The 23,157-nt window shown below is 43.3% G+C and overlaps 1 protein-coding gene across 1 annotated transcript; it reads left to right on the top strand.

Annotated features, from left to right (window-relative positions):
* Positions 1-567: 567 nt before the first annotated feature.
* ints4 (integrator complex subunit 4) lies at positions 568-19,071 on the top strand. The gene is made up of 24 exons (XM_080731338.1): positions 568-705; positions 1,818-2,012; positions 2,579-2,699; positions 3,317-3,423; positions 3,566-3,680; positions 4,137-4,222; positions 4,352-4,402; positions 4,535-4,623; positions 5,101-5,221; positions 6,800-6,871; positions 7,746-7,920; positions 8,298-8,503; positions 9,372-9,514; positions 10,141-10,256; positions 11,209-11,342; positions 12,166-12,335; positions 13,180-13,273; positions 13,921-14,001; positions 14,534-14,664; positions 14,859-14,918; positions 15,246-15,405; positions 17,044-17,187; positions 17,584-17,704; positions 18,724-19,071. Exons 1-24 carry the CDS (start codon positions 652-654, stop codon positions 18,909-18,911), a joined length of 2,934 nt encoding a protein of 977 aa, XP_080587464.1. The 5' UTR covers positions 568-651; the 3' UTR covers positions 18,912-19,071.
* The last annotated feature ends 4,086 nt before the right edge of the window (positions 19,072-23,157 follow it).

Here is a 23,157-nt window from a genome sequence, read left to right on the forward strand (position 1 = left end):
GTCGCACACGTTTAAATCCTCATTCAAAAATAGCCGATATACAAGTTACAAACAATGTTTTTTGATAAATCTTGGGAAAAATTTGAAAATAATTTAAATTCTACTCTTATGGGGGTATCTGTACCAACTTGTTTCATATTGGGGTCCGCGGCCAAATACATATCAAGTTTTGGGGGTCCTTCCTTGACATGGAAATGTTTGAGAGACACTGATTGAGCTGCACTGCACTACAGCAACTGGAAACCTTTCAGGCCAGAATAAACCATAATTGAAAATTGGGGACCCCCAGTTTGGCATGCATTAGGCTATGCTACGGACCCCCATTTAATGGCATATCTATCTCTGAGACCCCAAAATACTGTACAATGTACACACATGGTTCCATTTGTAGACTCTGAGTTACAGCACCATAAGGCTTCATTTGGTTCCTAACTATCATTTAGCTGGGGACCCTCTGGAGGAACTCCCTCAAGGACCCCACTTTGAGAACCAATGCAACTCCAGAGGAATCCCAGATCAAGTGCACTGGTACAATCGCGTTTCGTAAACACTACGGAAAGCCAAGAGGGACACTCATCGCAGTTCCACTGCTACATGGCTAGCTTCAGGCTAGCAGCAGCAACTTGTTTGTTGACACATATTTCATAAATAATGGCTGCACATCTGAAAAAGAGAGTTTATGAGGAATTCTCCAAAACTGTTACGGTGAGTAACTGACATAGTTTTATTCATAGCCACACAGCATGTAGTTAGTTGTCTGTCACATTTACTAAAGGTTGTTACTAGCTAATGAACTAACATTCATGTCAACAACAATATACGTGTGTTGTGTTGTGTTGTGTTTTGGGAACATACGTCAACTACAATTTGACTTATTATCTTATTATGATAGGAATAACACAACGTTCCTGTTTTGCTTGAGGGCTATTATGGATGTTGTGTCACCTAGCTATGTAATCCACAGTGTTATTGATGTGGAATCGAATAACATATTATTAACTGTCATTTAGATCTAATGGTTAATGCTAATTATGATGAGATGATCTAATAGTCCTGTTAGTTTTCCACCCATCCAGGTTTTTATTTCTTATTTTTCTACCAACAGAAATGTTGTCTTTGTACAGTACAGTACAGTACAGTACAGTACAGTACAGTACAGTACAGTACATGACCTGTTTGATTGCTTGGTTGAATACTTTATTAGCAGTTGGCATAGGAAAAGCACAGTTCAGATACAAGGTCTACTAATAGGATTTAAACCTTAGAAAGCACAATGGCTTGTTTAAATTGGGGTCCTTTTGTAATAAAGTAGATGATGTAACCAATTGTTATGGTTTATAGAGGGGAAAGACATGGTAAACAGAGGTTGACACTAAGGTCTCAGAGGCACTTGCCTGTCGGGCCATGCAAGTACAGGTCATGTCCACTGACTTGACCGAAATTACATTTGTTATAGATAGGTAAAATTTGAATTACCGTTCCTCTTAACACTTAGTTTTGTTTTACTTTACTTTACTGAATTCTGTGGCTGTGCAATATGGCCTCATTTATGCCAAATATCTCAATAGCTAATATACAATATAAATACCACAGACATCTTGTGTTGATATAGCAAACTAAAGGCAGTTGCTTCCCCACTTCCCCAAATGCACTTGCCCGTCGGGCAACCTGAAAGAAAACTCCACCTGCCTGAACGTTTTATTCACTTGCCACGGGCAGTCGGGCAACCTTGTGTCAACCCCTGCTGAAGATCATGTTTTGCTGCAGAGATTATTTCTCAACTCTTGAGCCTGTTGTGTTGTGCATGTAACACACAGATACCCCACGATGAGGCCCCTGCCAAGAAGCTGCGGCTGTCAAAGCCCAGTAAGTCTGCAGCACTGCACATTGACCTGTGCAAGGCCACCAACTCCACGGACGCCCTCCAGTACCTGCTCCTGTTCGCTCGCAAGCCTGTGGAGGCAGACAGCATCGAGGGCGTGGTGCGGGTGCTGCTGGAGCACTACTACAAGGCAAGCACCATGGTCATGTTTATTATGTCCCAGACTGGGCAACTCAACAAAAGCTAATTCATCCTTTAAAGAAAAAAAATTATATACGATAATGAAAGTTATCATCCCATCCCTACTGGTGATGATGTAAAACTAAATTATGGAAGCATTTGATTTGATTCAAGAAGTTTGATGATCTGCTTCAGATCATGTTGTTTCAAACTTTTTAACCGGTTGTTAGTAGGTGTTCTCCTTTAAAAAACAAAAAAATAGCTATTCCCGTGCTGTTTAATTTTTAAGTGTTAATTGTCCGACAGTTAAATTCAGTATAAGCTTAACTGTACTATTCACACTTTGATAATGACTGCTGTCTGTCCCCCCATTGTTGATTAATTAATTAATTTGGTGGTTTCTGGTTTGGTCTTTGATGTTAAGCCTATACCAACGATTCGCAATGCAATGTTTTTTGAGTAGAGCTTAAGTGGTAAAAGTTCATAAGTGGAATTGACTGTTGAGTTTTAAGATTGAATATTTACTGTCTACAGGTAATGTAACTGATGTAGCTGTTCTCTTCCCTTCTCTGCCAGGAGCCAGACAGCTCTGTGAGGCTGAAGATCGCCTCTCTGCTGGGCCGGCTGTCCAAGACCCAGGGCTTCAACCCCGACTGCATTGTCGATGACGTCATCAACAACACCCTTAGCACTGAGAGTAAGACACATGCATAGAGGGAATAGAAACATACAAGCCCACAGACAATTCAAAGCTTAATTCTTTGACTGCTAACATTGTTTTTCGAGTCGTTCCCTGCCACACTTTCAGAGGTTTTTAGAATATTCAGCGTCGCTTCGATTTGCTCATGGGACCCCTCCAAAGATGTCCACGGGTGTCCTGGAATTGGAAAGATTATCTCTGCCCGCTCGCAACGATCCACTCCAAAGATAGCCGCTTCCGTGTCCACCTCTCCTTCCACCACTCGTCCCATAGACTAACACTATGAAGCTTTTTCCTTGTTTTTCCCCTCTGTCTTGATTTTTTTGAACTAGTACTAAATAGGTTGGAAAGGCTTATTAGCAGAGCAACAATGGCGTCGATCCCCTTTAAAAGTTGTTCACCCCTGGATAGCTTGTGAGCTTGTAGATCTCCAATTTTCAACGACTATCTCCCCATTGGACGCCTGGTTTCATGTGCTTAAGTCGGAAGTGAAGGGGATAAAAAAGGTCAAGGTCACTCAATGCGCATTCCACTTAATTCACAGATGTAATGGTGATGAGGTTTGAGGTTTTTGAAGTCATGCATTCTCCGGTCACATGTCATGTCATCCTCAGAGTCCCACCAGGTCCTTGCCCAGCTGCTGGATACCCTGTTGGCCATTGGTTCACAGCTGCCTGACAGTCCTGCCATCAGGCAGAGGCTCATAGAGGTGGCCTGTAAGGTGGGACACAAACACACACGCACTGCTTTTTGGACACAATTTGAGCTACAGTTCAATTATAGAGGGATTGGGCGATACATAATTCACATCAGTCTATTGCCATTATATTTAATTGTATTCTCTTGGTGGTTTTCTCTCTCAGCACCTGTCAGACACATACTTTGGGGTGAGGAACAAGTGCCTGCAGCTCTTGGGGTGTCTGGGCACTGTGGACAGACCTCTAACCAAAGACAACGAGGGGCCAGGCACATCTACTGGTGAGTTGGAGATCACAGATTCTCAAACCTTTTTCATTTCAAGGACCCCCCCAGTTTGCCGTGCATTAAGCATACCGTGATCAGCTTCACCTATTATGAGATGCCCAGAATAAAGATGCCAGGTTTTGTGTGGTTAATTATATGTTATATATCGTCGTTGTCAGGTGGAAACCTTGTATGTCCAAAACCGTTTGTTTTGTATTTATTTATATTTTAAAAATGATTTAAACTAGTGAAAACAGCCGATCTACAAGCACACAACGCCTCGTTGTGTGCTTGGCGTTGTGTGCTTGTAGATCAGCTGTTTTCACTACTTTTGTGCGACAGCCTTGTGTGATGAAGCAGTGCTTTGCTTTGCGAAAAAAAAAGTACAAATTTGAAACTTGAAGATACAAGGTTTCTGCCCAACAGTGACGATATACTGTATATATATATATGTTATATTTGTTCTGTAAGGCATTGTGAGGGATGTCCAGAGTGTCATCAGCGACTACTTTGGAGACCAGGATCCCAGAGTCCGCACAGCAGCCATCAAAGCCATGGTAGGTCGCCTACTTGCCACCCACAGTGTCTGGAACTCTCATGAACTGGTAAACCCTAAAATGTTTCATTCATCCAGGCAGTCTTAGCAGTGTGTTTCATTCTCTATGTGCCTTTTTTGTTGTTCTCAGCTGCAGGTGCACGAGAGAGGAATGAAGATAAGTCAGATTGTCTATGAGCAGGTAACCGCAGCCCTTCACGTACACACTGTTCCATACTTCTACACGTTTCTGATTCAGCGCCACCAGCTAAGCTAAAGTTGGAAAAAGGTTTGAACTGAGAATTGGTAATATTACATTTGTTTGTGTGTTTAGGCCTGCAGGTTACTGAAGGATGACTATGAGCAGGTGCGTTCTGCAGCAGTACAGATGGTTTGGGTGCTCAGCCAACTCTACCCAGAAAGGTAAGCCAACAAGACATCTGACAGTGATTGTGAATTGTACACTTTATTTCTGTAGCACATTTCAGCGACGAGTCAATACAAAAGTTTGCCCAAAACGATGAGAAAACAGTGCAAAAGAAACATTATAAAGGGATATTTTAATTTATTTGAATACAATTAAAGATGGGTATTAACCACTACAAGTAACTATGTGAGTCTACTGAAGATTAGCCTCTGGAACCCAACCCAGACTTTTTAACCGAAGATTAATGCATGGACAAGTTTTTCCAAATCCTGCAGAGATATAAGGCCCTTAATCCTAGATATTTTCTGAATCACTTAAAACCTTAGCATCAGTATTGTGGTGAAGACCTTTGCTTCCCAGGGCGTTTATTCGAGGAATACTACTTTTTTGTTTCATATCCGACATTGTCCATGTCATCATCCTGCCTTTGCCTTGTATTGATTGGTGCTTTGTGGTGTCCCCTGTCCAATCAGCATTGTACCCATCCCATCGTCCAATGAGGAGATCCGCATGGTGGATGACTCGTTTGGGAAGATCAGTCACATGGTCAGTGACGGCTCCTGGATGGTCAGGGTGCAGGCGGCCAAAACACTGGTGAGGAGACAACGCACGCACACACACACACACACTAGGCCTGGGGCGGTATGGACATTTTGTTACCGCGATTACCGTCTTCCCATTTACCGTCGGTACTGCGGTAATTACCGCACCCCAGTATCTATTAATTAAGGTTCGGCGATAAGCCAAAATATTGCAATCATCTTCCCAAAAGTCGCCTCTCCACAGCATAGAGTATAATAGCTCCACAGCCTGACTGCCCGAGTTATACTTCTCCGTACAGCACAGCGGGTATGGCTTTCAAAGGAGCAGATCTACAAGCTCACAACACATCGCATCCGCGACGCGTTCTGAGCTTTTAGATCTGCACTGTCGGGTTACCATAGTAACGTAGGCTAGCTACTTGGGCTTTTCAGACACAAACAGCTGTGTGAACAAACCAGAGGAGGACGGGTAGTCAGATCGTGTACAGTGATTCTGTAAACTCACGTCACGTCTCAACTCTCAAATCGCAGTGATTGAGTGCTGCTATATACAGGTTTTAGTTACAAGACTTGACAGAAAAGGTTATAAAATCGCCGACGCGACGGACGGGGGCACAACGTGCGACGCGATGGAAAAAGTAAAATAGTTTAATTTTCGGTTTTAGTCCACGCGGCCCGCGCTCAGCCAGTAATCCGTATGAATAAAAAAACACAAGATATGTATTAACATCCTTGTGTCGAGTGGATTACAGAAAGTTTATGCTGCTCCGTCATAAGAGTTGTGCTCCGTACTCTCCTGCCCTGCATGTGCACTGTGTGCAGGGTCTGTGACTGAGTGACGTATGTGGCTTCCAACGTGTGGTACACGGCCCAGAGCAGAGCGGCATTGAGCGCATGCGGTCCTCGCTTCTCCCCCGTTTTAAAACTCGCTTGTTTTCCAATAAAAAATAGACTTTTTTTTTTGTCTTTTTACCGCGGTAAGCACACTGACACCGCGGTAGACCTCGGTATACCGCGGTACGGCGGTACGGCGGTTACCGCCTCCAACCCTAACACACACACACACAAACACACACACACACACACACACACACACACACACACACACACACACACACACACACACACACATTATTACTGGTAGGGCTGTCACGATTATGACATTTTACATGGTGATTGATTGTCACTCAAATAATTGCGATTAACGATTTAATTATGTTTTTGTCGTTGACAATTATATTTCTGTTTGGTTTGTAGGCGTTGAAGTTGCACATGGCAGATATGACACATAACCTAAATATACAAAGAAATGACTGACATATTTGACAACTTTAAAAAAGTACTTTAAAAAAGTACATTGATAGTGGAAATAGACGATCTACAAGCTCACAACATGTCACGGTGAGCTTGTCGATCTGCTATTAACACTATTTTTGAAAATGTATATGATATGATATGATATATGAAAATTTTCAACATGGAAACGATTATGGCGATTAATTGTGATTATGTCAAATAATTGCGATTAGACGATTATGTAATAATTGTCATAGGCATAATTACTGGCACAACTATACTTGAGGCAGTGCAACAACAACAACAAGTTAAAACAAGGTGTGTTTGTGTGCAGGGCTCCATGCTGCAAGTCAGCCCTCACTTCCTGGAGCAGACACTGGACAAGAAGCTGATGTCTGACCTCAGAGTGAGTAGGATGGATCCACACATAAACAGAGATCAGTGGTGACAGAGAGGGATAGTTGTAGTAATACACATGTTAATTTAGAGTTGGCACACATTATACAAATATTGGTATTGGCTGACAATGGCATTGTTTTGCCCTACAGGGTTACCGGCTGGTATTGTGGTGTTTGATAATTAGTGTGGTTGCTATAGGCAACCAGACTATTGTTCTAAGTCAGAGAAATGTTATGAAACTTAAAGTAAACCTGTTTTCATTTAACGTTTCTGTAATCTCAAAAGTACATTGAGTTCATTGGAAGTTTTCTGTAATATTTTCTGTAACCCCAAAACCCCCAAAGTCTGTTGTGTTCAATGGACTTATTCTGTCCCTTTTCTGATTGGACAATATATAATGTCTAATCAGACAGGATTGGTCAGGCTTCACATGACATCACAATGTGTAATATAAATGTTAAGAGGGAATTAATTTCCCAGCGGATTACTCGTGACTCGCGTCAGTGCAACCACACCTGCAGTTTACCAGAATTGCACCTTCCTAGTTTCTTTGTTTCCTTGCATTTAGTCCACCCTGGTCACAATATGAGTCTTCCGCTTGGTTCCAAGATTTCTAGCGGAAGTGCTGCGAAACCGACGGAGCAGGAGACATAGACCAGATTTTTTTCCAGCGGGGAATACGTTTGCAGGAACACGCACTGTGAAAAAAGACAACTTCCGGGAAAATTCAGTCCCACCTCCTAGAACTGTCTCTGCCTCATATTGTCACCAGGCTTTTCTCTTCGCAGATGAGTAAGCCTGGCAAGGCTACATTTAGTCTTAAACTTGTCTACCCAGACCTTTCAGTGGTTGTTTATTATGCACATGGCTCTTCTTCACAGAGGAAACGCACGGCCCATGAGCGTGCCAAGGAGCTGTACACCTCTGGAGAGTTCTCCTCGGGCAGGAAGTGGGCTGACGACGCGCCCAAAGAGAGGGTGGACACCAACAATGTTAACCTGATGGCCTCGGGGGCCTGCGGGGCCTTCGTCCACGGCCTCGAGGATGAGATGTATGGTACGATTAATATGTGTTTGTCTAAGACTCTTAACTCTTAACTTAACCAACCCACTCTACAGGCTGGTTCATGGTGTCCCTAGTTGGATTCATGTGAACGATTGGGATCATTCCTGCCTTCATTGTGACATCGATGTACAGGTCCAAAAACACCCAAAAATCTGCAGTGAGCGCTTATAGATCAGCTATTTTTGGTCTGCAACGTCGTTGTATGACGGAGCAAGCTTCTTATGACGCCGACTTGCAGAGAGACCTACCTGCAAAACCGATATTTTCACATTTATTTTCACAGCCAAATGCTAGTCAGCTACATGATTGTGATTTGTTTTAAGCTGAATGCCTAAAAAGGAAATACATTTTTCCCATCTTCCGTGTAGAGGTTCGTATCGCGGCGGTGGAGGCCCTGTGCCTTCTGGCGCGCTCGTCGGCCAGCTTTGCTGAGAAGTGCCTGGACTTCCTGGTGGACATGTTCAACGATGAGATCGAGGAGGTGAGACTCCAGTCCATCCACGCGCTGAGAGAGATCTCCACTCACATCACACTGCGAGAAGACCAGCTGGACACGGTGCTGGCTGTGTTGGAGGTATACAAACGCACGCACGCACGCACACACACACACACACACACACACACACACACACACACACACACACACACACACACACACACACATGTTGACCGGCTTGGCCTCGCTGTCAGTGCACCTGCTTTGTTTTCAAGTGATGTAAAAAGGTCATACAAAACCATTCTTTATTCAGTTGAGGGTGAAACAAAACAAACACTCCCCTTCCATTCGGTCCATCTTGTCTATCATTTACAATTTAGGCATTTAATAAGCAAGGTAATACATCAACATCAATACATCAAATGCATAGAAACGTCAATCTATAAAAAATAACGTAGGTAGACCAAGCACCTAATCAGTAAAAACTTTATATAAAACCTAAGAATGCTATCTAGCTTTCATGTATGTTCATCGAGGATAGGCGAGTGCTACGGTAAGTGCTATGGGCTTATCTAGCACTACAGTAGCTGCCTCCGAGCATTCTGACAGGTGTCAGCATGACCTTTCTTTTCACTCATCCCAACACAAATTGACTGTGATATACACGCCTACTATTCAGAACCAATAAAAGTATTTGGGTATACAAACTGAAACATTACACCGGTCACACCTGGGATCCGCGGAGCATTCGCTGGAGGCCCGCGATGACCTGCCTCACGGCTGCGGAGAAAAACCTCTCTCTGTCAATGACAACGACTGGAGCTGCACCGTGTGTGTGTGTGTGTGTGTGTGTGTGTGTGTGTGTTGTAACTGAGTCGTAGGAACGCCTTGCCCATACATAACTCAAAGTCTGCAAATGCTTTGAGTGACTTGTAAAGTTAAATTTGCATTACATATTGAAGTATTTGACAGTCCTAGTATGTGTCCTGGGTTTGTGTGTCTCCAGGATTCGTCTCGTGACATCAGGGAGGCTCTTCATGAGCTCCTGTGTTACACCAACGTCTCCACTAAAGAGTGCATCCAGCTGGCCCTGCTGGAGCTGCTCAAGAACCTCACCAAGTATCCCACCGACCGCAACTCCGTCTGGAAGTAAGTGCTGATTATTTTGCAATCATCGTTTTCATGTTAAAAATGTAAATGTGGAAATATGAGATATATTGGATCTGTAGATCGGCTATTTCCACATAGTTTTTTTTAGTATAAAGTTATTAAATATGTCAGTCATTTCTTCGTATATTTAGTAGGCTTGTAACAATTTACTCAACTCGCACCACGATTTTTTAAACACAAAATTATTTTACAGACAAATGGCTGATTATTTATCTTACACAAAACCAGTGTGTTCTACTTTTTTAATATATATATGTTTTACAATACTGTGTTTTCTCTTATCTTTTCAATATACAGGTAGTAGCACATTTTTAAATCAATTCTCTTACAAAGATCCTGTAGTCTCTTCTTTTTTTGTCTTTGTCTCGATTGCACCCTCTGCTGTTTGCATCGCAATAATAATTTTTTTTTTTTTAATCAGTTTATGATAATTTGTTACATGCATAATATTTAGGTTATTTGTCATATCTGCCTTATTCATAATGTTCAATGATAAAAACACAATTGTTCATTATTTGTGTGACAATTAATCGTCAAGTAATACGTCATAAGAGTGACAGCCCTAGTCTGGACACATTGATACTACCGTACTAATTCTCCTCCAGGTGTCTGAAGTTTGTGGGAGAGCGTCACCCGAACCTGGTCCTGCCCCTGGTCCCAGAGCTGCTCAGCACACACCCCTACTTTGACACACCAGAACCCGACATGGACGACCCAGCCTGTATCCTACACACAGCTAATTTGCTTTATCATTTTTAAATATTTGGATCTAGTTTGTGTTCATTGTAAACGCAAAACAACCCATTGTCTCCATATACTCCTGATGTGCGGATCCCCTATTATATCGATGTTATAATCTTTGCTGTTAAAAACAATGCAGGAACATTTTATCTACGGAAATAATGTGCAACGTAAGCTAGATAAAAGTGAAAACATTGGCTTGAATAAGTACCAAAATAAATTACAGAAATTACATGCAATCTGCCACTAGAGAGGTTGTGCTGCTCCAAATTCCACGACAATCCGCCCAATACATTTTGAGAGATGTTATCATGTGCAAGTGGGAATTTTGGCATTATGGTGGCACTAGAAGAAAGGTCATGGTGTCACCAAAACTAGTGGGGTTCAACGTCTGGGGAGAATGACGGTGCACTGCAAATTTCCATGGTAATCCAGACAGTAGTTTATTTTGAGATATCTTGTTTGCGACCAAAGTTTTGTTTGGACGGAGTGCCATCCGTAGACCCCTAACAGTGTTTTGGTTGGTTTATTTTTTGGGATCCCAGGCCAGGAGGGGTGCTGTACATGTTGTTCTGGACTTGAGCAACTTAACCAGTAGACTAAATAAATCAACTAACACTTAATCAACAGTTTGCAAAAAGTGCAAAGATGTACAGTTTATACAACAAGGCTAAAAGGATAACACAAACATCCCTGAGGGCTTGTTTCCATTGTGGTCCTGTGTATTCTATTCATCAAGACAGAGGACTTGTCTAGGTCCAGTTGCAAGGTGCTCTTGAATGGAGGTTTTGAAGAAGGGAGTCACTCTTTTTGATGGCTCTTTTTGATGGCATAATGGTAGAATTCATCCGCATGTTTATGCTGAATCTAGGGGGAATGGGTCCGTAGATCTCAATGTGTTAACCGTCCTTGACCGTGCTTGCTGATCCCAGACATTGCGGTGTTGGTGCTGGTGTTCAATGCAGCCAAGTCCTGTCCCACCATGCCGGCCCTGTTCTCTGACCACACCTTCAGACACTACGCCTACCTCAGAGACAGCCTGTCCCACCTGGTACCCCCGCTGAGGGTGAGGAGTCTGACACACACACACACACACACACACACACACACACATACCTGGTACCCCCACATTGGTGAGGACACACATACACACATACCTGGTACCCCCGCTGAGGGTGAGGACACACATACAAACAGCAAGATCCAATGTCGGACTAGTGCTTTTCTTACTGTAATCTGGTGTTATTAGGCAGTTTAAGCAGCCCGTTTCTACAACCACGACGCGAGGCGGGACTACGGCTTCTGTGACGTAATCGCCGTAGCGGTCAAAATCGTTAAGCAACCAGCTGTCGGCGACGGGTACTCCCACGCCTTTTACAAAACCTTTGGTTCCCATGGCGACGCGTATACGCAGCAGACGTTGCAGCCACTACGTGGGAAGGGAGCTTCTGGTGTTGTAGAGACGGCGGCGACGGCGGCAGGTTTATCTATCGAGCGCTGATCATTTCCGGTTACCGTTATCATCTGCTGTAGCCGTCAAAAGTCACTATTCAATCCATTAACCAGTGGTAGAGGTGGGGAGGGGGGATCCATTTCTAGGGTCAGTAGCTCGAATAAGCGATGTAGTACAATGGCGAAATTCTGGCTTATACTTAGTTGTAGTATGCACACTGGTGTCGCACTCCAAAAATAGCGGTTGTCGTCACGCGACAACGGTATGCATATGCAACTAAATCAGGCATAGGCCAAAGCCATAACCCCAACCCATAAACCTAACTCTGTACATTCTTAATTCTAAACCAAACCTGAATCTTTTCCTAATTGTACACTTTGTTCAAATTAGAAGCAGTGATTTGAGCTCTGGTCTCTCCCTCCTCCTCCTCCTGCAGTTACCGGGCAGAAAGCAGGTGTATCATGGTCTGGAGGCGGTGGACTCCAGCAGTGAGTCGGGTTCTGTAGAGTCCGCCCAGCTGTTCCTGCAGCAGAGCCTGAACCGGGTCAGCACCATCCAGAACCTGGAGGCACCTGGAGCACAGGAGCTGCTGGACTTCACCATCCGGTAAGGAAACACAGCCATGTACTGTAGACACACCGTTGTGCTTGAAATTATTCAACCCCCTCTGAAATGTAGGTTTATTAGTGTAGCCACTGTTCCTTTGACTTAGAACTTGTGAACTATGCTCAAAACCGTACTCTTCTCTGAACTTTTCTGACCATTCCTTAGACTTAGCCATGTTTTTAAGTGCTCTAATCACAGTCAACAAACTTCTAGTTAGGCTTAAATATAAGCCCTTGATTAGTCGATTGCAGTTGATTACAGATGTTTTCAGGTATAATTAAAAGTTGAATAATTGAAAGTGAAAGTGGCATTTAGCATTGAATAAAAAAAAGCACTACAAATATTACTTATGTTGAGCTATTTACTTTGTTCTTGTATGATTTATTTATTTCGTTCAGTTGACAGTTTGTGAATTTAGCCAATAAACCAGATTTGCAGACATGTCTATTATGTCTGATAGACACAGACATAATAGACATAAAAAACGGTACACACAGACATAATAGACACACACACACACACACACACACACACACACACACACACACACACACACACACACACACACACACACACACACACACACACTGTCTCTCTCATGCACGCACACACCGATGAAACTCCACACCTCCACCTCAAAGGCAGACATTCCTTATCTCTTCTCATTTCTTCCTGGTTCCTGGTTCTGTGGGATTTTTACCTGTGTCTTCAGTTAAATAAATGTTCTTCCTGCGGACGCTGCATTTTACGTTGATCTTATCACAGTGGATAACTTGATATATGGCCCAGCACTATGTAACTCTGCAACGCCACCCGTCTGTGTTTCTGTCTGTCTGTGTGTCAGAGACCTCCAGCGGCTTGGGGAGCTACAGACGGAGCTGGCTGGAGCTGCTGACTTCTGTGCCACTTACCTCCGCTGTCAGCTACTGCTCATGCAGGTTTGTGAAGAGGGGGGTGTGTGTGTGTGTGTGTGTGTGTGTGTGTGTGTGTGTGTGTGTGTGTGTGTGTGTGTGTGTGTGTGTGTGTGTGTGTGTGTGTGTGTGTGTGTGTGTGTGTGCGCGTGCGCGTGCGTGTGTGCGGTGTCCACGGGAGAACCTCAAGTATTCATACAAACATACATACAGTACATTTCCCTTCAAACCAAAGTGAGATTGATGTTCCAACAATATTTTTACGTCACGTGTGTTGTATATTAATAGTTAATTTAAATATTGATCTGGTATGTATGTGTTCAGTCTGTGATCTAGTATTTTGGTTTGTGCTAAAGTCCCTGACGGCTGGAAACCTCATACGTCCAAAACTGTTACTTATCAGGATTCAAATGAGAAAATAGCTAAAGTAGCAGATCTACAAGCTCAAAACATGTTGCTTTGCGCTGCGTTTCGAGCTTGTAGATCTGGTACATTTGAAGCTTTTGTGTGACACTGTAGTATGATAAAAGTAGGGCGTTAACCAATGAAAAAACACTGCAAGTTAAAATATGGAGATAAGAGGCTTCAGCCCGACGGCGGCGTTATATTCGTTGATCGTTATGAATGTTTGCTTACATTTGTGATCTCATACCTTTTGCTCCACATGTGTTCAGGCCTTGCAGGAGAGGCTGTGGAACATGGCCGTCCCTCTGTGCCTCAAGCAGAACGCCACGGCCACGTCAGCAGCACGACAGGTCAGAGCAGCAGCGCTTCTCACACCTTTTCATGTCAAGGACCCCCAAAATTGATATGCATTTGGCCGGGGGTCGGGGGATCCCTGATATGAAAATGTTTTCTGCCAGGGACCCCCATTTGAGATTGATTGAATACTTTAGTATTATGCAGTGGTACGATTATACAATGATGCTAAAAGGATGACACAAAAAGCCCAGTGGGATCGTTTCCATTGTGGTCATATGTATTCAATTAATCAAGAAGAGAAAGTTTTGATTTTCTAAACTTTTCAAAAGTCTTAGAAAAATAGCAGATGCTACAGTAACACATTTTGTTGTGGACCCTCTGGAACCCTCAGAAGGATCGCTGGCCTTGTGATTACAATTTTCCACCAAGATGCCTGTGATCGAATTATTATTTGAACTGTGTCATTTATTCCTATTGTCGGTGTCATTTTGAGCTTGTGTGTGTGTATTCACAGCGTGTCTATGTATCAACTTGTGTGTACATTTCTTTGTGTGTGTGTGTGTGTGTGTGTGTGTGTGTGTATAGATCCTGGAAGAGACGTATAAACTGGAGTTTTTGTACGGTGGATTGGAGAGCCGACAGGTGGCAACGATACATCATGTCCGTCTCCAGGCCAAGGCACTGCAGCTGATCCTTACTGCACGCACCAGGCGAGGGTTGGTATACACAATACACACAGACGTACACACACCTCCAAAACACACAGTCCTCCGGGTGTCCTTTTTCGACACCTTAAAAATAAACGGCTACAAATGAAGATTCAAACTTTTTTCCCTAACTTGAGCTTCACTGGGGAAGGTCATGTGAATATGGTCTTCAATGATGTTCATGTTGTCTGTCTTTTCTTCAGGATGGACCCTCTCGTCAGCAGCTGTGAGAGGTTTATGCAGGAGGTTGACTCTTTTCAAAGGTAATCTCTCTCTCTTAAGGGCCATTCACACCAAAACTATGACAGTGGTGACGATCGTTAGGATCACTGTCGGAACCATTTGATGAATGATAGAAACAATGATAAAATCCAACATGTTTACAAGCTGTTATCATTCATCATGGTGGATGCTCACATCCTTATCATTATAGTTATCTTTTTCACTTATCGTTCTGACTCCATTGAAAACACTTGTGCTTAAACTAACACTTTCTTCTCAGGTCTGTAAGATGAGGCCATGGATACCAGCTCTGTCTCTCCGCTAGTTAAAGAACTGTCCTGTTTTCCATTGTCCAACCACTTTCGCAGGTCATTTGTGACGGAGCTGCCCTACCTTCAGGACAGTTTTGTGGAGAAGCTTTTGGAGGTGATGCCCCGGCTGTCTTCCAGTAAGCCAGTGGAGCAGGTCAAGATCCTCCAGACCACACTGAGACAGAGCGGCCTGCTGCACCTACAGCTGCCCCAACAGGTTAGTTGTATGAAGGAACGAACGTGAATGGCTGCAAACGTTTATTTTGGATACATGGTTAAAAGGTTGCACTGCACAGTCACTGGAATCATCTGCACCTAAAACTACCTGGATAGCATGGGTTCAATGAATACATTGATGAAACAAAATGTTCTGCACAGTAAATGAATCAGTTTCAAACTATGCGACCCTCACTGCTCACATACTTCCATGGGTCCTTTATGACATGGATGTCAAGCAATACTTCCAAGAGGGCAGTTCCCAGTTAAAGGTTGTTCTGACAACAAATGAGTCGGGGGAGGTGTGTTTTATATATTCTGACCAACTTGCACAATTCCACTGGCCACATTATCGCCTAGGAGTTCCAGTGGTATTTCATTTCATAACCTTTATTTAAACTCTGAGTATACAGATCTATCCCCCAAAAAATGTAATATTGTGTAAAAGAAAATTTTCTTGAAACCTTCATATTTTCTTTTTTTTTAAAACTTTCATATATTCTAGATATATTGCACATTCATTGAATTATTCCAAATCTTTTTCGTTAAAATTTAGATTTTTGTTTTATGGCATACAGCTCATATACCAAAAGTCCATATTTCAAAATATTACAATATTACACAAGACCACTCTAAACAAGGATTTATAATAGAGAAATGTCAACCTTCTGAAGTCAGAGTTGCTTCAAGTCCAGTGGGAAGTTTCTGCAGTCAGTTATGATTTGGGGTGCTATGGCATCTGCAATGCTTTTTTACACAATATTCAATTTTTTTGGGATATACCTGTAATTGAGGGTCAGGCCCTCATTTGCAATATAGCCTGCTCCGCGTCAAGCAGGTACCACCGGAGCACTCAGAAAAATGAGCACAACGAGACAGACAAAATGAACGCAGACTTATGGTTCCATCCATATACATATACTTGGTGCTGACTGAGTGCACAGTACACCATGGTTTCTCAAAGTGGGTCAATCTACATCAAATCTCTTCACCAAAAATAGACGATCTACAGCACAAGTTTACAACGCATCACAATGTGACGCGTTGTAAACTTGTAGATCTTCTATTTCTGGTGAATGTCCCCCCCCCACCCCCCCCCACCCCCGGTAAGGGATGCTGGGGTTCAAGTGGTTAAAATTATTTTCAATAAATGGTAAATGGTGCATTTATATAGCGCTTTTATCCAAAGCGCTTTACAGAGATTGTGCATTACATTCACCCATTCACACACACATTCATACACCGGTGGCGGAGGAAACCATGCAAGGCACCAACCTGCTCACCGGGAGCAATGTGGGGTTCAGAGTCTTGCCCAAGGACCCTTCGACATTAACTCAGGGGGAGCCCGGATTCGAACTGGGAACCCTTCCGGGAACCCTTCGTGCTCTAATAACGGTTTCTCTACCCCTGAGCTATGCCGCCCCACTGTCCTAATGTAAAATAGTCCTCAAAAATGTCCTTGTGGCATCTTGCGAAAGATTTATGTACCCTAATATTCCATCAATGTAAGGTAAGTAACCATAATAATCCAAGGGTGCTGTGGATGAAAAGATTATTTACAGGGATGACCCGAGCCAAAAACGTTTGAGAAGCTTTGCGGTACACAATGGGCCTTTACACTGTGTCCCAATGCCCACAGATCCAGCGGGCGACGGCGACCATCATCGAGCCAACGGGAGAGTCGGACAACCCTCTGAAGTTCATCACTGGCCTGGTGGTGGCGCTAGACATCGACGCAACGCTGGAACACGTGCAGGACCCACAGAATACAGTCAAAGTCCAGGTCAGTTGTGGTTCTCATCGCTGGTACTACTGGGGGCCCGAAACCGCTGCTAGGCTTTTATTCCATCACACTTCTACACCAAACAAAATCCCAAGCAAGTCATATGTGGATGTATGACTTGTTACAGCACTGGTTCTCAAAGTGGTGTCCAGGGACCCCCAGAGGTTGTTGAGGGGATTCAAAGGGTCCCCAGATTTATTTTTTATTTTTTTTGCAGTTTAAACACTCTGATGTCATTCCATTTGGTAGAGAAGGTTACAGTTTCAGTGTTATTAATTAATCAGGTTTGTTTTTATCTATTCTACTCCTTTTCTATATCTAAGATAAGCATGCATCATAATGTGGAATTCCTTCATTTACAGCATGTTTAAAGTAAAACTTACTCTGTGTGTGTAGGTGCTGTATCCAGATGGTCAGTCTCATGTTATCCAACCCAAACCTGGAGACTTCAGGAAGCCTGGACCCAACAGACACAGACTCATCACACAGGTCTACCTGTCACACACCGCATGGACAGGTCTGTTGAACACACACTCACTCACTCACTCACACACACACACACACACACACACACACACACACACACACACACACACACACACACACACACACACACACACACACACACACACACACACACACCTACAATCTTACACACACACACACACACACACACACACACACACACACCTGTGCGTGTGCTGCGGCATGTTGTGAGCTTGTAGATCATGATGGCATTTTTGGTGCAACCTGCTCTGTTTACTTGATTATTGGTACAATGTATATCTTTGGTGGAAAAGGATTGACGCACTGGGAACTCCTTATATGGTTATGGCTGAGTCATAGGGCACTTTTCGACAACATCCTTGTTTTTTGTGGTTCAATCTGGTGGAAACGCAAGCCGGTTTGTGGCCGGTTCGCAAGAATGAACCAAGGTTCCAAGAAAGTTGACAGTGACATAAGCATGATGAGTCTGACGTTGCCCGCCGGCCAGCCGGTCCTCCCTTAAGCCATTAATATATTAATATAGGCTTGTGCAGCCCTTGTTCAGCTCTGGCCATCCATGGTAAAGTAACTATAAAGCTGCGTCCAAATCTGGATGGTCCGAGCGACGCGATTACATACAAAGTGAATGCAAAGACGAGACGACGCGCAACTGGGGGCGGTGCAAACAATCCGAAAGGGGCGGCGCGAATGACGCGAACGGTCGCATCGGTATCTTCGCCCCACTTGGAAAAATCCAACTGAAGCGACCTTCGTTCACCACCACTCCACCCATCGCGTCCTGACAGCCAATCAGCTGGTTGATGTTGTCCGGAGACACGGACATGATTTTGTTTTTTGGAGTTGGGACTCCCTTTTTTCTGGGTGTTTCGCCTTGATTCCAACGGGAGCCTACGGGACATTATTTTTTTAACCTACGCGAACCTGCACGACCAAAGTGAAGCGATAGAAGCGACTAGAATAGAAGGAATAGCTTCAGGTTTGAACCCAGCTTAAGTGACTTAAAGCCTCCCTCCTATGCTACATCCTCAGAGCCCAGTCAGATTGAGGTGAGCCTCCTCCTGGCCTACAGCTCCTCCTCCTCCTCCCCCTCCTCTCCGAAACCAGCCTGGGGCGACAGCACTGACAGCCTTCCACCACCAGAGGGCACCATAGAGGGCACCATCCCCTTCAGCAAGGCAGTCAAAGTCTTCATCCATCCCAAGCCTGCCAGACGCTAGTTATTGACACAAAATGTGGATAACAAGACATTATGTTTCTATTCATCAGTCTGCCTCTAGGTGGCCACGTGCGACAGTATGTTCAGAGTTCCTATGTTATTTGGGTGTGAGCGAAATTTGAGAAAACTTAGTTTGATATGATTTTAGTACATTTTGACATAATGATCACACTTTGTTGTATTAAACCAGTTTTGGATTGACTGTTATTGAGAAGAATGTGCTTGCTTTGATGTTTTGCATCTATGGCTCCTAAATGAAATGGTTTAGCATCTCTTTTTTTGATGCATGGAAAATGACAAAACGAAACAAGAAAAGGTCCTGGAAGATAATTATGTGATACAAAAGTGATAACTGCAGATCAGGGTTTTGGTAAGTTAGGTCAGGGTAGAGGTGTGGCGTATAATATTATGTTCACATGCACCAATCATTATTGATTGGTGCACATAGAAACGTTTGATTAATTGAAGATTTTCTTTTAGAGTTTTGCATAGGAAAAGGTACGGGACAGTACAGTTTGCAGGTAAACTAAAATGATAAAAAGAAAGCTTTTGGCTTGTTTAAATTGGGGTTTTACAACTCATACAAGATTAAATGACAGACAAAAGGTAGACGCCTCTGAGGCTGTCTGTATCACGGGTGGGAGGGCAAGCGTCCATTTGAGTCACAGAAACAAATTTTGGTAGGCCTAGCATGATCTAGGTAGGCCAATCAGAGGAAGGTGGGGTGGGTATTTTCGTAATCCAGGGTGCGTTTGGATATAGGAATTGAAGGCAAAGATTCTGACGTCCCGGGAAAAGATGCGCTGTGATTGGCCAGTAGTCACTTTGAGTGGCAGCGTGCCTTCCGCATTTCCGCCCTACTGTTTTTACAGGTCGCTCTAATGAACAGCAGTGGCGAATGAGGTTTTTATATCCATGGGAAGGTGGCATACTCTTTTCCTGTTTGGGTTCAGTGTCCCATAGCTGGCCCAATTCCAATGTCCGCCCTAAGCCCTCAAACTCCTAAGGCGCTGCACCCTCACTTATGTGAAGTGGTTGAGGGTGAAAGGCTGGCGAGAGTTCCAAATGGTATAAAAGGAATGGGATAGCACTTTTAAGATTAGTCCTTCTTCATTCATGACATGACACTTATAACTTTTAAAACTCTTACTGTCCTTATTCACAGTCAGTGCTAAACATTGTGATTGTAGATTATTATGTTTATGTGCATTTTAATTTGTGTTTAGATTAGGGATTGCAATATTATTCATTTACAATTGTATATATATTTATGCTCATTTCTTATCTGGTGTTCCTTCCTCTCCTCCCATCCATCTCCCTGTCAGAACAGTGAGAAATCTGTTTGTTGACATGATTCATGATGCGATCCATGACCAATTTGCATGCTTAATGTTTGGAGGATTCCCCTAATTCCCCCTGGTAACTATATGAACTGTGGGTAATTCCCTTAACCAAAGTTTGCATCGAATCGAGGCTGATTTACAGCCCAGCCCTCAGCGCCTTAACTTAAGTGAGTCTATAATGGAGAGAATTGGGGCTTGGGCCTTTCATTGGCTCGGCTGCAGATTTGAACGGGAAACACAAATGACACACTTACTGTATGTGTGTTTTCCTGTTGAAATCTGCTACCAAGTCCACTACAGTACAGTCCAATCCACTACTATTTGACGTTAACTACTGTCATTACAAAACATTCATAAGCCACTTCAGTCCTACAATATTTCCCTCTGATATGTAGTGGAATAGAAGTAAAAGTATACACTTTATACTTTATACTTATACACATACAGCATCAGAAGTAGCAGATCCACGACCACCTGTAAAAGCTTGTAGATCGGCTACTTTCAGCATGCAACCACTTGTAGATTAAGCCATTACAACGCCATCAAGGCACCGCCATAATACATTTTAGTCGACAAAACCAACTATAGAATTAGTCGACCAAAACTAGACTAAATCTAAAACTATTCAGATGACTAAAATGTGACTTCATTCAAAAGACTACGGCTAAAACTAAAGAAAAGATTTCCTGTCAGAATCAACAGTGTGCAGGAGAGTAGAAGACATGCAGAAACAAAACACAGAAGCAGATTTGATGTAATGTTTTATTCCAGTCTATAGAGAGTAGAGACCACAGAACTCGGCATTCAGTCAAACCATTCTCCTTAAAACGAGTTGAACAAGGACTTTGTTTACAACTCTTTCCTGTCAGGAGAGACGACCACAGGCTGTTGAGAGACTTCACCTCTCATCGTGTTGAATCATGGAACGACTCACAGCTTTAAAGATGGGGTGCCATAGTTTTGTACTTTTTTCAGTTTTGCATGTGTCTATGGAGTTAACATTACTCTAATAGAGACCCCCGGGTGTGGTTATAATATGCAAATATGTCTTCCCTGTGTATTCCTGGTTTCTTCCTGAAAGCTGAAATCGAAAAGCCCAATCGAAAAACACTGCTTTAGTGACACACTAAAATCATCCCCTCCCCTTATTATCATACGCCAACAGCTGTGGGTGGGTGGTGCTAAGGTGAAAACCAGCAACCTGCAAAAAACTGCAACGTACATGCGGTCGACCTTTTACGCATGCTGGCCATTTTCGGCATTCGACAAAGCGATCCGACAAAGTATAAATGAGGTTTGACCACGGTTGAGTAACAGAGTACAAACTGTTAAGCCATAAATGTATCCACAACTTTCCAACGTCCCATCGTGCATTGCACAGAAGGCTTTTGGCATTTCCGGCGTCGCAGACGAGTGTGATCTATAAGCTCACAACAGTTGCATCTGCGATGCGATGTGAGCTTTTATGTCTGCTGTTAACCGCATGTGTCCCACAAATAATTCTACAGTAAATTCTGGCGGAAGCCGGTGGATACATGTATACTAATGATTTCATAGACTAAAACTATGACGAAAAATGTTTGTCGACTACCTTTTTTCACTGATGAAAACTAAATAAAAACTACGCTACGTTGACTAAAACTAAGACTAAATTTATACTGACAATTTCGTCAAATAAAAAACAAACTAAAATGATAGGGATGGACTAGTGGAGAAGACACCCAGTAGAACTAAAAGGCAAGTAATTTTATGTTTGGTTGCAGCTCTACAAGCTCAGATCTATACAAGCTCACAACACGACTACATACAAATCAACACTGTAGTGACGCTGTCGCTAAGCAACGCCGTGGTGTGATGGAGAGGAGGGGTTCCACGTGTTGTTCAAAGGGTGCGGGACCAAGACGACACGTGATGGGTGGGGGCGTGGCTTATTGCTCCGGGTTCTCCGCTGCCTAGGCCGCCTCTCTTTCATCCGGACACAAGTCTGAAAATAAATTAATAAACAACAACAGTGAAACAAAATGCTGAACTATTTTGCAAATGAAATTTCACCATCTATTAAAGAAAAAAAGAAAAATTATGAATATCTATTAAAAATGACCAAAAACAATATACCGTTGCTGTTTGGTAGAAACCCTGTATCTCCATATAATCTCCTTTAAACAACAACGCTCGTAAAAAAGGCAATTTTTCAAGGCATGCTTCCGGAATTCTGAAGCACGCTTCCACATGCGTCACAGAAGGGGACTTTCGTTAGGCCAATCGGAGCAGGGACGGATTAACCCCTGCGAGGGCCCTGGGGCCGATCATTTTTTAGGGCCCCCACACCATAACCCCCCCTCCCTCCCGACGCGCACTACCCAGCTTGGATTTTAAGCCATGATGGTCATCTGTGGGTCAAGAAAGCACCTGTAGACAAGGGGCCCACGCTTTTCATATTTGATTAACTTAGACTGTACATTTCATTTTTGTAAATTGTCGATGACCACGCGGCCCAGAGCCCGCACGGCCCCCTGAGAGCCAAGGGATAGCGGCGAATGAGGTATCTAGCTTTTTATATCTATGATTGTGACATCTTGAGACCAAATGTGACCAAACGTCCTAAAAGAAAAAAAAAACAGTAAACTCACACTTGAGCTAATGCAGCAGTGTTGATTTCGTCGACTAACACTATGACAAAAAAAAATCCGTTGACTCCCTTTTTTCACGGACAATTTCATCAACAAATGAGAAACTAAACAAAAATGTTCCGGAGGGACTAGTTTAGAAGAGATCCAGTAGAATTAAAAGACATGTTATGTTTGGCGGCACGCTCGGGTGTTGCACTCTCTAAATGGCAGATCTACAAGCTCACAACGCCCCACCCTGAAGAGCACTTGGAATTGTAGGAGTTGAGGCATTACA

This window comes from Nannobrachium achirus, assembly GCF_963921795.1.
Source record: "Nannobrachium achirus genome assembly, chromosome: 8".
Classification (NCBI taxonomy): domain Eukaryota; kingdom Metazoa; phylum Chordata; class Actinopteri; order Myctophiformes; family Myctophidae; genus Nannobrachium; species Nannobrachium achirus.

Excerpts from the sequence above, each read along its gene's own strand:
- ints4 (XM_080731338.1), top strand. The coding sequence starts at position 652 with ATGGCTGCACATCTGAAAAAGAGAGTTTATGAGGAATTCTCCAAAACT. Across the intron at positions 3,424-3,565 it reads TCATAGAGGTGGCCTGTAAG|CACCTGTCAGACACATACTT; the intron begins GTGGGACACAAA and ends TTTCTCTCTCAG. Across the intron at positions 15,406-17,043 it reads ACCTACAGCTGCCCCAACAG|ATCCAGCGGGCGACGGCGAC; the intron begins GTTAGTTGTATG and ends CAATGCCCACAG.